This window comes from Varroa destructor, unplaced genomic scaffold (assembly GCF_002443255.2).
Source record: "Varroa destructor unplaced genomic scaffold, Vdes_3.0 BEIS01000005.1, whole genome shotgun sequence".
NCBI lineage: Eukaryota > Metazoa > Arthropoda > Arachnida > Mesostigmata > Varroidae > Varroa > Varroa destructor.
In genome coordinates, this window is record NW_019211458.1 from 18,482,915 (window position 1) to 18,496,465 (window position 13,551).

General features: G+C 47.7%; 1 protein-coding gene and 1 long non-coding RNA gene across 2 annotated transcripts in view; one reads left to right on the forward strand and one right to left on the reverse strand.

Moving 5' to 3' along the window:
* The first annotated feature begins 895 nt into the window (after positions 1-895).
* LOC111251625 (uncharacterized) overlaps positions 896-13,551 on the forward strand; it is a 66,355-nt gene continuing 53,699 nt past the window's right edge. The window contains exon 1 of the mRNA XM_022808361.2: positions 896-4,955. Within this exon, the coding sequence (XP_022664096.1) occupies positions 3,803-4,955 (1,153 nt within the window). The 5' untranslated portion in view covers positions 896-3,802. The remainder of the gene's footprint in view (positions 4,956-13,551) is intronic.
* Positions 5,304-8,522, reverse strand: LOC147755381 (uncharacterized). The gene is made up of 2 exons (XR_015328088.1): positions 8,331-8,522; positions 5,304-7,891 (listed from the first exon to the last, which is right to left on the reverse strand). It is a non-coding gene; the product is annotated as an uncharacterized LOC147755381 (long non-coding RNA).

The window sequence follows — 13,551 nt, forward strand, 5'->3', positions numbered from 1 at the left end:
TATGAGATGAGTCGTTTTCAACGACCATCGGCCTATTACTGCCGTCTAATCACTCCGAAACGCTGTTTCATCGCGTCTCGAGCGACGCCACCGTCCAATTTTCTGTTCATTCGGAGACGCATTACGAGGAGACCTGATAAAACAGCCAGCTCGAACAATAACATCAGCAACAGATAACAAAATCTGTAGCATAACGGTTAATACGAACCGGTGTCATGTACGCTCATGTAATATCCCATAGAAACAACACACTAACAAAGCACACGTAAATGAGTTGATATTTTCTCTTCGTGGAACGCATCAACTCTACGCCACAGCAGCAACAATCAATGGCTTCACAATCTGGTAATTTCTCAATTAATAGAATTGTTCATCTCTTCGTTCCTTCCTGTCCGACAATCGTAGCAGCAAACGTTTTGCGGCGGCGGAGTCAGGCCTCCCATTTTGCCCTCACCACTACCGCCACCACGAAAAACAACTGAGGAAGCGAGAGAGTGAGAGAGAGAGAGAATTTGAAGCCGCCATTGACAGCGGCGGTCCTCCGACCACCCAGTGTAACGACCGGCCCACCAAGAAACAGTTCACCAGCGCTAGTCAGGGCAGGCGCAGGCGCCCAACAAGCCGCGCGAAACGTTTTAGTCACCCCCGTCGTCGCCGCCGCCGCCGCCGCCGCCATTGCTGTTATCTTTCCTGTTGAGCATCTTTTTTTGCCATAGCTCAACATCTCTTCGCCTTGCTGTTGCTACCGTCGTCTTTGTAAACCATTACGACTGTTGCCGCGACAACGCTGATGGCAGACAGCGGCCCTGGCTACAGCCTAGAACAACAACAATAACATATAATAGATAATGCATGTTTGTGTACGGTGCGTACTATTATTCATATGCACGATCGTTTCTGCTGTTGATGTTGCGTCAGTTAATAGTATCCTGATAGCTCGAGCCACCATCAGCACTCTGCCTTGAACAGGCGGCGTACAGGCCGTCTATCTGTCTGTACGTTTGCCTGTCGTTTCGTCCATGGCCGATACTCGCCGTTAGCTAGTCTCGCAGATGAGAGAAGTGCATGTGCTCAAACCCAACTGAGGCTGGATAAATCGGCATATTCCAGCTCGTTCTATAGGCGCAACGGCCTGGCGTCTGCAACTATCCGCGGTTCGCTAGCACCACAAATAGACATCAACAAATACATAGACATTGACGTCGTGCATAGCCATAGGAACTCTCGCTTGCGCAGTCTCACATAGGCGAATTGGATGTATTAGACAAACATTCGAATAGCGGCGGCAACTAGAGCAGCAGCGGTGGCGCCCAAATACCACACAGCATAGCCCAGCATACGCGAGCCGTTGGATGGCTGTCTGCTTATTGTGCGGAGACTTTCGACACGTATTCAGAGATACAAACAGACATCCACCCACCCACCCACTGGGCACTGCCCAACAAGCCAACTCATGGAACCTATGCTTAGATAGTATAGCCAACAGCGATTCAAACTTGTTTTGTTGCTGCTACCGCCGCTGCTGCTGCTGCTGCTGCTATTTTGAACGCTAGCTATCGGCCGTCTTCACCACCGGCACCCTCTCCGGAACCCGCAGGCTGTGCGATCCGCCCTTTTGTCCGGGGCACCAATAGGCGCAGGCCGTCGATGAGGCTCCGCCCAGGGACAACTTACGCATCGACCCGATGTGGTCGCAACGAAATCTCGATTTGAACGAAACCAAACAAGCATCGGCAATTTTTCGCGATTTTCTGACTTAGGTTCCTCCTGACAACGAGCTGATGCTGGTGTCGGCCCGCTGAACGGCCACCCGATTCTCGACGCGGCCGCTGCTGCTGCTGTTTTTGCTTGCTGATATGACAGCGAATATCGCCAGTTGTAATATTGTGTGTGCGTGAACGGGAGGAAGCGCTCGTGGCAGTCTGTGGTCGTTGTAGTAGTGCTGTAACGGCTGTCTGATTGTCTGCCATCCATCTGTTGCTAGTACAGTTTTTAGTATTGTAATGGAAAAGACACCAGGTTCGGCGTTAATCGACGGCTCTGAGAGATACGCTGACTGACTACATCAAGGGAAAAGTTAAACATTACGTTATAGTACATATCGAATGCGTTTGGATTGCGAAAACGAATACTGAGCGACGACGAAGACGACGACGACGACGACGACGACAACTACGACGACGACGACGACGACGACGACGACGACAACGACGATAACGACGAGAACGACGACAACTACGACGACGACGACGACGACGACGACGACGACGACGACGACGACGACGAAGACGACGACGACGACGACTACGACGACGACGACGACGACGACGGCGACGGCAACAACAATATTAAGTTACACAGTTTTGATTGTTGTTTGTTGGTCGGTACTCTGTCTGTGAGTTCATACAGGGCTGTTGTCGATGAAAGTGTGTGTTACATTGATTGTTTGGCGCATACGTACCGCTTACGAGGCTCACACCATTGAGGAAATGACTGGCTGCACCAACCCCACTACAACTAAACACTGCAACCCCAGTTCTGCATGATTATCGTACCTTGCGGTATCACTGCGGCTAGTACTTATCGAACAAGGAAGTGCCATCTCTGGAAAACAACACCAGCTGATTCGAACGGAGACTGAGAGCTCGCTGCTGTGTGAATGCAAATAGAAGTTAGTGCAATATCTGCACAACAGCAAATAACAGACAGTTTCTATATAGAAAACTCTCCAGATGTGAGATTAGCGACGTACGCCTCCGGGCAGCCCTGACACCTATAATGGCCGCCTTGAAAATGGCCTTTTACTTTTGAACACAAATTTATAGTGATACCGGAATGCAAAGAAATTTATCTCAAAGTGGTTACTGAGCTCGTGCTACGATAAAGTGCTCGTCGGCTCTAGAACTCGGCCCGGCCAGTTCTATTAGAGAAGGAATAATATTCCAGGCTACCAATAACACTCGGATATTGAGAGGAAAACTTCAGCTGAGAGAGCGTCGGCAGTAGGACTTACTGGAAGGCGCAAAAGCGCATAAGTCAGCCGACGGCGACAGGCCAGAAAAACAAGCGATACAAACAACTCTGTATATATATATACATATATATAGATATATATATATATATATATATATATATATATATGTATATATAGTATTCAGTAGGTTAATTAAACAAACGCGCGTATCTCTGTATGAAAAATACGGACGAGAAATATATGGAAATTTGAAGACGACAAAAATTGTTAATGTATAAGTGGTACAAGCAAATGAAACAGCAACTGTAGGTAAATCGAATAGCAACAAGGCGTAATATTTAGATCTCGTGCAATCTACAGCTACCCTGAATCCTACCTCTGCCTGTTAATATCATTGCCGTGCCTATGCTTTTACCAGGACATGTTCCGCCTTAAGTAGCTGCGTCGTATGTAACTTTGGTTCATCTCGGCAAGCTTCTCGGTTAACGCTTAACAGCCAGTTCTCCCTGACTAAACAGTGTATATGTTTACCGCTCTGGACCTTTGATTGCATTAAGAAGAATTGTGCATTATCACTGATTGGCTAATGTGCTAAGGTGTATTGTTATTACCTACACGGACCCAGCGTAGTGTCTCGGAGTTGTCTGGACTAGTCACATTCGAAGTGGTTTTTCTACATACAAAATAATCTCGTGCAGTCAACTGATCTCTTATTTCGTCTTCCTCGCTTGTCCTTAGCTCCTGTTTGAGACAAAGTCAAAATTGATCGAAATCGCAACACGAACAAGGTAATCCCTTGTTTTTTGTACTGTGGTAAGTTGAAACGTTATGTTCTGCTACATGTTATCGGCCGCCCAGGCCATCCTGCGGCAGCAAGCCCTCCTTGAGAGCACGGGTCAGCCAACGCTGGGTCCCGAGCCGAGACTCGCGCCGGTTGTGGGGGATGTAGGCCTACAGGACAGCTTGCGGGCGTCTACCGAATCGAAGGAGCTTGAGGCCGAAGATGACGTCTCCGTCGATGATGATGAACCAACGGTGACGGCGGCTAACAATGGAGACGAAATGGAGCGAGTTGCAAAGGCCAGCCCCGAGGATCAAGGTGAACAGGAAGCCGCCGGTTCCGAGGATGAACCTCCTCGGCCAAGTGAGCCCCAAGAGGAGACCGAAGATGACCCAAACAACTGTGACCCCCAATCGAATAAATGGCGCGGCGCAGAAAAAGATCTCAAATTTTCGATTGAGAAAATTCTCTCGCCAGCATTTGGCAATGATTTCTGGGCGCAATTCCCATTCTACCGGCCGGAGGTGGACTTTCTCCAGCTGCAGAGTCTGGCCGGTAATCTTCAACGACTCCAACAACTGCATGCCGAACAGGCAAAGTTGAGCGCCGCAGCGGCAGCAGCGTCTGCACAAAGCACAGCGGGCCACATTAACCATGCAGCTGTTGCAGCAGCTGCCGCTGCTGGACACGGTGGCCATTTGCAGGCAATGCAGAGTCTTGCAACCTTGCAAAACTGCCTCAAAGCAAGTATACAGCAGCCTCATGCTACAGCTTTGAACGGATTAAACGCCTTACATCATGTCACTGGTCGGCAGTCGTCTGAAACATTGCCGGGTAGTGCCCTCAACAACCTTCAGTTATCCGCGCTACAGTCGATGCAACAATTGCAAAGTCTCCAATTAATACAAAGCCGAAAATCGCCCGAAAGCAGAAAACGGCGGAGAAGCTCGGATGAACCGACTTCGCCAGCGCGAACGCCTGAGGTAACGTCGCCTCAGTCTGGCGCAAGCACCGCGGCAACTGCGGCGCGCATCGAAAGGCACGAAGATTCGGAAAGTCAGGACACCGTCGCTGACGATTCGAGACTGAAGAGCTCAGAAGAAGGTTCAAATACGGGCGAAGAAGTTGTAGGAGTTGATAAGCGAGGTCTGTGGCCTGCCTGGGTGTACTGTACACGATACTCGGATCGGCCGTCCAGCGGTAAGTGGAATACGACAAGACAGGTGAAAACTTGTTTTTTAGAAATTGTTGTGTGTAGAGTTTGCTTTATCTGCAGGGGTTCACGAGCTTCGAATAATCCGCGTATTTATACTTCACTATGAAATTACATAGCCGTCAGTCTCGGGTTGATTTGCAGATAATTACGCCTTCGCCTAAGTGGCGAAGCGAGGTTTTGCGCCATGATATATTGTTTAGAAAAAAATCTTGTATCGTAATGAGTCCATTATTCGGAACTCAGCTAGCTATCATATTGGGCAATTTAGAAAATACTCAACTTCTTTTTCATCGTTGAGCAACTGTGACCCTTTTGTTTCAAAAAAAACAACCTTTATTTGCACAAGGAGTCTACATTCTTAACGGATTCAAGTGGCAAATGTTTACATTCAGAGCTCAGAACATAGAAATTTCCTAATTATCGATACATCATTAACGTTTACGCTGAGCAAACAGTAAAACAAAGCAAGCAAAGATTATTTCACCATAAAACGGTGGTCAAATGTAAGTAAGATGGCAGAGATCATTATTGTTCATTTTATTTGCCCAATGGTCGATACGGCCTCCTTCTTTCGGATTTACACGTTTCTCACATGGTACTTCAACCAATGGAATGGTGGACAAAATGTTAGCGAGCTTACTTTAATTGGAGTACAACATTCCAACAAGATGCAAAAAGAAGGAGAATACTACAAATTTGTTCCCAGCCTTTCAAAATTGATAGCTTTCGTGGTATGCCCATTTCTATTTTTTGACCTCGAAAATTTTAATTTATTTTCCTGGATATCGATATCCATTGCTCGTTCTTTTTTACCCAAGACCCAGTCTTTGTAATCGGTGAATATCGCGCATACTCATCTCCACTCTCTCAGCTGCATAATGGCTGCTCCCTTCGAATTCGCTATTCCCTGAACAACGCGCCAGCCGTACGCTCATTATTGTTACATACAATCATCTGTTAATTGACTGTATTGTTATGTACATGTTACCCCTGTTAGCTGGTTGTACACAAGACGTCTGAAGATCATTGAAGACAAATAGTTGGAAGAGCAACAATTACGTAGCGCGCACAGAAACCCCCACTTGATGTATGACTATACCTGTTTGTAACGTTACCGAGCGGCGTCCCGACTTCAGCTCAAAAATGGGTAACGAACGCTTTTAATTCGATATAGCCGGCCCAAGCCCGAAAAACCATCACTCTTGTCGCTTTGTCAGCGCGTACGGATTGCGAGTTCATCTTGTCTACTTCTTAGCGCAATTTCGAGCAGGATTGTTGACTGTTGAAGAGCGCAACATACGAATGGTTCACGTTGCAACAAACCACTCAGCGCAGCTAATGCTCTCTGTTCCACTCGTCAAAGTACACCCCAAGCCTGACATTAGCGTCGACTCGTTGGGTTCGCAGAGAGGCAGACAACACACACGGAAAACGCGTGTCTTCTTCATGGTGTTGTCGTTGTTGATGCTGCTGTCGTTTGTTGTAGTTGTTTCAATTGACCCGACAAGTGAACGAGCCAGGCTGCAGAATAATGCACCCGATAATAGATAGATTATTATTATTATTATCAATGCTGTATAGGGTAGCGACAACCGCCGAGATATGGCGCGGCCGCCGCAAATGCCGTCCACTCCGATACCCGTCCCTCAGTCAGTGTTGTTGGGGCAGTCGGCTAGCTAGTGTCAGATAAAGGGAAGAGCCAGTAGACGCGTGAAGCAGAAGTTGAGAGTCGTAAGCATCGTTTTGTACGCGATGGATTATACATTTACACTAGCGCTGTTACAACTTTAACTTCTATTACATTGTTATGACATGGATCAGTGCTGCCGAGAGTAGCGTTTCGTAAAGGAGAAACGAACTCGCATCTTTATTACCGCTATTATCACTACGACTATTATCGTTATCATTCTAGTTATCAGTATGATCATTACTTGATTGTTGAATTACTTTTGACAGCGGAAATGGACACAAAGGGTGTTCGTTGACGTGCGCTTTCATAATAACGTGCAGCGTCACAGCGACGACACTAGCTACGCTGGAAAACACGTGGTTGGAGGAAGCATTATTGCTTGTTCTTGACTGTTTCATTTCATAACCAGATCAGCTTTGATTCACTCGAAGCCGACGACGACGGGAACAGCAATGATCACACATGAGCAACATTAGCATACGTTATAGAAAAAGATTACTTCGCATAGGTGGTGACAAATCTCTGCCGACGAATCATCTACTCGAGCATTAGTTGTCGAAACTAGCTCGTCAACATGATCAGACATAATCGGAAAGAATTATCCAAGATGCTCACCGACGGCCATGTTTCCGTCGTAGCACATTATAGCGAAGCTGCACAAAACAGCCAGACGGTTCGGGCGCTCAATTGATTTAGTCGTCGACGAATCCGTTGCGGTCGATTAAAGAAGGCAACTTCAGAAATACTTCTGCTGGCGCTTCTAGTAGAATGGAACGTACTTCCAGAATGAGAACGAAATAGCTTGGAGATGATAACTTGCCAATGGTAGTAGAACGGTCATCTTAGAGGCCGCTATTCTTTTCCTTAAGTCCTATTAAAGAGCGGCAATTGCAACTGTCAATAATGAGGCAGGAAACGCTGCGCGAGGAAGATGAATGGAGCAGATTATAAATTAAATGTAGCTTAGCTCATGAAGATCCCGCCTGCTGACGAAAATCGTGGTGAGGATGAATCATAGCAAAAAAAATCACAATAACGATAACGCTACCACTTCTGCGACAACTACGAGAACGGTTAACGGCCGCAGTTAAGCCCAGTTAACGACTTTAACCTGACAAACCTACTACTATTTGATGCTTGACCCTGTGAAGATTTGGGCTGCAATAGGTTCAAATCGATGCTTATCAACGTCCAACGAGAGGCAAGTTACTGTGACGATAAAAGTCGTAACTGAAAGCAGAGAAAAAGTTCTGATTAGCGTAATAATAACGATACACAAAGATGTACATTAGAAATAAAGCTAAATTTCTTGTTTTACTGCAGAGATTCGATTGTTGGCCTTATTACTGGAAGAGGTTCTCTGAAATTCTGAATCGATCCTTAACGTCAATAGTACTGGACACAAAATCCGAAATATTTACTCAGCCAACGCCAGCAACTATTACATACGTTTCAGTTACCCCAGTCGAGTATGTATTCTTGCGTACGTCGTATGTTGCTATCTCTACTATGGAGATAGAGTTTTAGTTAGAACACCATAACGTACGGCTGTTTGTAGCAACAACGAATTTACGAATCATTTTGTAGGCTGTGGACATGTGCAAATGTCATACGCTGTGTTACTACAACAAGTTTCTTGTCTCATTGTGTTGTTGTTACGTGAACTTACCCGCACGTTTCTACCCGGTCAGCGCTCCAACAGCGGAAAAACAGTATCCTATTCTCTAGACCTCTGTAGCACTCGTATCTGTCACTGCAATATGGCAGAAGATACCTTCCGTCTTCCTAAGCGGCGCTCGGTTGTGTTTCTTTTGCTCATATACACACCGAACTGTTCGTACTAACGCGGACAGACCTTTTGCCTTACCTGCCACGAGTGCCGCTGGCAGTAATGTCGGCGCCGTTTGCTTGCCTTCGCTTGTTGCGAGTACTGGTAATGCGAAACGACCATTTCAGTTGACAACAACTTGGACTCTGTTTGACTGATAGAACAGCTGACGGCGTCACTGACTCTTCGACTACAATAGAAATAATGGATCGGTCACATTTAGTTCTGCGTCCGCCGTTGCCGGGCCATTCGAACGCTCGGCCGCTCTCGTAAACAAGCTAGACAACTATACGTATATATGGACAAATACAGAGACAAGGTCGTCAAAAACGCATATGGTCGTCCTTATAATTCTAATAATAGTAAGTGGGTGAGTGAATGAGCATGTACGAATGTTTTCTCAGTACTGATCGCTACCATCATATTGCCCTGTAGCTGTGCGCGTCGTTCTGCAACAACGAACGACGCAAGGAGAGGCGACAGCCCTACTACTAGTCACAACCTCTATTCTACATGTAGCTACTACACACATACGTTCGGACAGCCAGTCGTTTTCCCCAGCGTAATCAGCTCTCGTGCTGGCCTCCGTTTCGCAGCGGGCCAGAGGTCGCTGCTGGCTAGCTTGTTATTCTTCGCGAACATTATTATTATTATCATCATTATTATTATTGCAGCCGTCGGCAATCGAAGATGAATAAGCCTGTTCGATTGTTGAGCACCCGCCTCGTCGTAGACGATGTATTCAGCATGTTGCTGCTTGCTCGACTTGCCAGTTCTCGTGTTGCTGCTACCACCGCCGCCGCAAACCGCACACACAGGCAAACAGACAGTCGCACATCAGATATACGCTTCGTTTGTCCGGAGCCATTCGTTTCCATTCGTTCACTCATTTGTGCACAAATCCCAGACGCAAGTATATACCCTGCATGTGACGCTGATACTGCTGTTATAGGGTAAAGGGGAAGGGAGGGCCTGCTGGTCGGCCTACTCGTGCAGCCGATGTACCATAATATGGCCTTTCATACGAGCGAACTCCACACTTGCATATCTACAGGCAGCACACGCGGAAGCTCTCACACTCAGCAGCTCACACATCCTTGATCCCCCCCCCCCCCCCCCCCCGGGGGTTGAACTACAAGTCGTCGGGCCGAGCTCGACCGTATTAAGAAGAGCTAAGCGGACCACGATAGCTGAGGGCGGCACGTCGCCGCGGTGGTGGCGTCTGCGCGCTCGGGATGCTCGGGGCGGTGTTTCTTCTCGGAGAGCGCGCTGCTACAGCTTCCCTCTACAGCGTCCGATTCTCTTGTGTGCTTGCTAGCTAGCCAGCCTACGAGCCAAAGAGTGTACGCCAAAGAACGAACGCCGCCAAGACAATCCCTCGGTCGGTTGCGCTCTTATTAAATTTAGTAGTAGTAGTAGTATAACACACTAGATGGACACACATAGGCACAGCTCCAACTCGATATACCCACACAGAGCGAGCCAGGGAGGGACACACATGCACGCATTGAGTATGCGCATGCACAACTCGAACAATTTGTTCCCCCTTCTGTCGTTCGTCGGTGTTGGACGAGCTGCGGCCATTCATTCCCCGTTCATCGACTCTCGGCCTGCCGGAGCGGTGCTCGTCGATCTGGCCGGGTCCCTGTCGTTCTCTCCTGCTGGAGCACCAGCTCGCGGCGGATGGGCGGAGAGAGATAGCACAAGTATAGAACGGAATGGGACGAGATGGCTTGCCGGGCAGGCAAAGAAAAAGGGAAGCTTTAACGGTGGTGGCAGTGGAGGCTGCTCTTCACAAAGGGAACAGCGCACAGCTTCCCAGACGGAGAGAACAGTGTTCCCGAACACTCCTGAGCCTTGAAGCTTCGCGATCACTGCAAGCTCAAACAGCACCATCACCAGGTCATGCATGCCGCCATACAGCAGCCAATGCAAGACTCGCACGATCTCTACATGTGAACATTTCACCTGCATATATGTTCCCGTGTATGGATAGTGAAGACCTATGGAGTGAGTTGGTCGTCATCATAGCATATCCATTGCGGGCAGGGCTATCCATGATTGCTATAAACTAACTCCCAAATGTGTTAGTTTGATGACGGCACAATTCGGGCTTGTTTCATAGGCGTTCCACGCTAGCAGTTCACTGACTGGCTGGCAGCTGTACCCCTAATAGTACTTAATGTTATTTTGGAGCGTCTGCAATTATATGCTCGCTAAAATAAGTGGGCAGAGAAAGAGCGTTTTGTTGGTAGAATAGCCAGCTGACTTTAAATAATGTTAAAGTATGCGTATAGATATCTGGAAGACATAAAAATGCATACTAATGAGTGTCTTCTTTACTTTATTTACCCAAGTTTAACGGTAGAGTAGCATAGCAGGATAGATGTAGATAGCATAAGCGATACGAGTAGGTAAACGATAAGCGATACGGCTTTCGTTCTCTGCGTTTCCTGTAAACACCGTACAAATGGACTACATTTTTGGCAACTGTCAATACACTATCTGGGTTTCAATCAGCCAATTCAATACCGATCACTAATAACAATACCTTTCGCTATGAGACTTATTATCTGAATCATATATCACCTAACGCGTCAACGAAATGATAAGCCAATTAATTTTTTTGCACTTATAAATCCAATACCTTCTTGGTGTCTTCCTGAGCTTTTTCCCGGTTTTCGCATCAGCACAAGTTCGAATGATCGTTTAGCGAAGACATTGTTACGCAACTTGTGTCTGTTCATGCTTGACCGTGTGCGCAACGACTGCATGAATGTCGGCTGTGTCCTTCAGCCTTCTTCGCCGTCTAACACAACACAGATAGCCTCAGCATCGACTAAATCTCCAACATTCGGCGAAGGTGTCGGAGCACCTCAGCGCGGCATAATGCGCTTAAGGGAGGCGAAGATGTGAGCAGCTGTCCTTTCTGCCGTTTGTCGCTTATATCACTTTAACCTGTTTTTGTCCTTTTCTTCTTGTTCGGCTGATCCTGTTATGAGTGCCGCTGTTGCTGCTATAGCTGTGAAATAGACAATTCTGAAGTGCGGCTGCTATATGCACGCAGGCCGACAATCCGCCAGACCAGCGTGTCGCATGTGTCATCGTCAGCTGAAGGTATTAGTAATTCTTTTTACGTAGCTTCTACCCGGCCCGTCTTCGTTTTATTTTTTCCTCAGTTTTCTTGCTGTGGTTGTTGTTGCTGTTGATGTGGGCAAATGTCTTCGACTACATTATTCAGCAACACCTTTCCCAGCGAGTTTTATCCTCCATCTCGTCTTATTCTCTCAAAAACCCTGCTCGCCAGGATTCGTATCTACGTGCGCCTCCCCCTCCTCCCCTCCCCCATGTTACGACGGTGGCGGCGGCAGATTTTGAACATCATCATATCGCTCGTTCGTATGACATCGCGCTTCCTCGCGACTTCAACGCTTCGCCTCGATATTTCTGCCTATGGATATACACATGGTATTACTGGACGTATGTGACACGAGCGACTTCGACCCATAATCCTTCGTAGAAATTACCCCTGCAGCCACACAAACAACAACATTAGCGTCAACATAAGCAACTACGGTCTCGAACTGAGGGCAGGCAAGAGGGGCATGGAACCAGCGCCCTGTATGGCGGCACGCTTATTATAATCACCGCCACAAGCGCGACCCCACTGCCACCGCGATTTGGTTGCGCCGCAGTGCACTGAGTTAGTTAGCTGTATCGAGTAAATATTACTTGGGCATATTGGGTATATGTTGCCTGGTATTATCGGCTTCTATCCTGCTAGTGCTTAACACTTCATGCTTAAGGCTATGACCGCCCGCCCGCCCGCGTACATTCACATAGAGCAACAGTGATTGACTGTTCATCACAGTAGATGGCAGCAGTGATGCTTTTTTAGATGACTTTTGCTGCCAGAGAGAAGAGAGTGTGTGTTTTGTGCAACCTGCGGACGTCAGTGTACAAATATACCTGTTACGAGATATCAGTTCGAATATGTATATATATATGTATGTGTTCGCTATGTTATCTCGCCTGGTCTTTGCTGTCGTTGTTGGTGGTGACGGGAACGCCGAAGACGCCGGCGCCGACGTTAACAATCCCGGAGACTGTTGCTTTGCTGCTCATCTCGGCTCCGCCGGCGCCATTACGAATGCGAGTACCTGGGTTAGGGCATAGGTGGCCAACCGATCGACCAACGTGTGTGGCCTTATCGAATCGGGCGACAGCAGCACAGCGGCGTGCCACTAGAGTGCTGTTGCTCTGTGGTCATTATCGTTTGTCCGCAATTCTCCTTTGCTGTGACTGTCCTGTGTGTGGACATTCTTGTGACCCTTAGGTGACTTAGCTCCATGTGAAAAGCTGGCTACCTAGCCGAATACGTCTGACTCTGAGCTGTGGACAGCAGCAGCGGCGGTAGCTATTACCAAGTAGAGGGACATTGCGACATGAAGGTCGACTCATCCGCTCGTTATTCTTACACCATTGTCATTGAGAAGCGTTGTAAAAGCTCACTGCTCGCCAGCGGCGCCAAACCTATGTACGATACTGCCGCTATCCGGATCGGTAGAGGCGACGACGGCAGCGTCGCTGGCGTTTGCTAACAACGCATGGGCACCCTGCAGACTTTTTGCCGCTACAGGGCCGGCGGGAGATGTCGGCAAGCGAAACATATTAGCACCTATTTAGACATTTAGAGACAAAGCGAAAGCGGGGGAGAAGTGTGAAAGGTCTATAGGAAGGTTGCAGTCGCCATAACGGCCCCATCTGGCAAGACAACGCTAAGCTTATCTGCAACAACAGAGAAACTTCAGACAGAATCAAGGGCAGGCGGGGCGGCGTTGGTGGAAAAGACTACGATTAACCGCATAGCTAAAAACGATGCTGTGTATAGATTTAATAACTAGGTAACGGCGGTAAGATCGAACCTTGCCAACAGCGTCTTTGGGTAGTAATTAGCTATCCATGATGGAGGAACACGGTGTGACACTTCATGATGTGCGTTGTAGACGCGCCCGCTATGTATAATACACAACCAAATCGAAACGACGACTCTTATAATAGA